This window comes from Acanthisitta chloris, unplaced genomic scaffold, assembly GCF_000695815.1.
Source record: "Acanthisitta chloris isolate BGI_N310 unplaced genomic scaffold, ASM69581v1 scaffold35834, whole genome shotgun sequence".
NCBI classification, from domain to species: Eukaryota; Metazoa; Chordata; class Aves; order Passeriformes; family Acanthisittidae; genus Acanthisitta; species Acanthisitta chloris.
Genome location: NW_008670585.1, coordinates 13,305 through 14,804, shown reverse-complemented (window position 1 = coordinate 14,804; position 1,500 = coordinate 13,305). Strand labels below are relative to the sequence as shown.

Here is a 1,500-nt window from a genome sequence, read left to right as displayed (position 1 = left end):
GCACGGTGGAGCTTTCTGCCGGCTCCTCGGGCGGCATCGTCTGCGACTCCTCGGCGCAGGAGGAACACGTGGGCAAGGCCTTCCTGCAGGTCATCGCTGACACAGACTTCTGCAACGTGTACAAGAAGACCACAGACATTGCCATGCTGGTCACCATGTTCGGCTGGTTCGCCATGGTGATCTCCTACCTGGTCTACTACGTGCGGCAGAACCAGGAGGACGCGCGGCGGCACTTGGAGTACCTCAAGTCGCTGCCCAGCAAGCAGCGGCGCTCGGAGGAGTCATCCACCATCAGCACTGTGGTGTGAGGCACTGCCATCCTGCAGGACTCGGGGATGTGTGGAGCTGGGGACCAGCTGCCCATGGTGATGAGTGGCCGATCCACGTGGAGCTGTGGCTCTGCAGCTGCAGGAGCTGTCAGCAGCCACTGCCATTGCACTCGTGGATTCGTTCTGGTTTCCTCCTGGCAGCAGAAGGCACAGCCATCCAGTCCCTAGCTCTGGTGGCTGCAGTTGGGGCTGGTATCAGCTATGAGCGTGGAGTATCCATGACATCTCCCATGTTACGGAAGGCTGGAGTGACCCCCAGCATCCCCTTGGCTCGTGGCTGTTGCTCAGAATGACCTGGACATTGAGACTTCATTTAGAACTTTTCTATTTCCTTTGCAGAGATCCCTTGGGGCATGAATGGAATTGGGGTTTTCATCCCTCCCCAGGTCCCCTCAGCTGCCCGAGGGATGCTCTGGCAGTGTGGGGCAGCCTGGGCCTGGCTCCCTGCTGGAAGGGAGGAGGGAGGAGCAGTTGTGGCTGCAAGGCCATTGCCCTGCTGGGTCAGTGACCCTGGAGGGTCACAGGCTGTGACTGCAGCCAGTGGGACCAAAGGATGGGGTGGGAGGTGGGGACACACTGGCTGGGAGAGGCCAGAGCCAGGTCTGGGGGTCTCTGCTCCAGCTCTCGTGCTGGATGGTGCTGCCCCATCTCCTGTCTTGATCCCTGCTGCTCCCTGTTCCCCTCCCAGCACCCCCAGGCCAGGTGGGGTGAAGGGCATAGGAGTCCCCACTCAGAGATGTGGTCACTGGTGGGTGAACCCAGTGCCTTCCCCCTTGGAGGGTGGGGAATAAGAACCAAATGGGGATTGAACTCCCCCGGGGCTGAGCCCATTGGGGCTGTCAAGAGATGTGGGTGCTGGTGGAGGGGACCCAAGGGGTCCAGGCAGTGGGTCCAGCCCTGCTGGGATGTTGGGGAGGGCAGGTTATCCCTCGGTGCTCCCTGAGGACCACGTGGGTGGGTGTTTGCAGCACCCCTCAGTGCCTGCTCCCATCGGCTGCCGGAGAGGAGCTCCCACCTCACACGCTGCCGACCGGTCACTGTGATGGGGAGGGCGATGGAGGCAGCTGCTGCACCTCCTCCGCCCTCTCCCCACTCCCACGCCACTGGTAGGAGCCTGAATCTCCCCTGAAAATGCTCCAAACTTCTTGACACTTCCAGTACTGGGCTGCAG

The 1,500-nt window shown here is 61.6% G+C and overlaps 1 protein-coding gene across 1 annotated transcript in view; it reads left to right on the top strand.

Annotated features, from left to right (window-relative positions):
- LOC103801314 (leucine-rich repeat-containing protein 3B-like) overlaps positions 1–308 on the top strand; it is a 766-nt gene extending 458 nt beyond the window's left edge. Inside the window, 1 exon segment of the mRNA XM_009073723.1 lies at positions 1–308. This exon segment is cut by the window's left edge and continues 19 nt beyond it. Coding sequence (XP_009071971.1) covers positions 1–308 — 308 coding nt within the window.
- Positions 309–1,500: the final 1,192 nt, after the last annotated feature.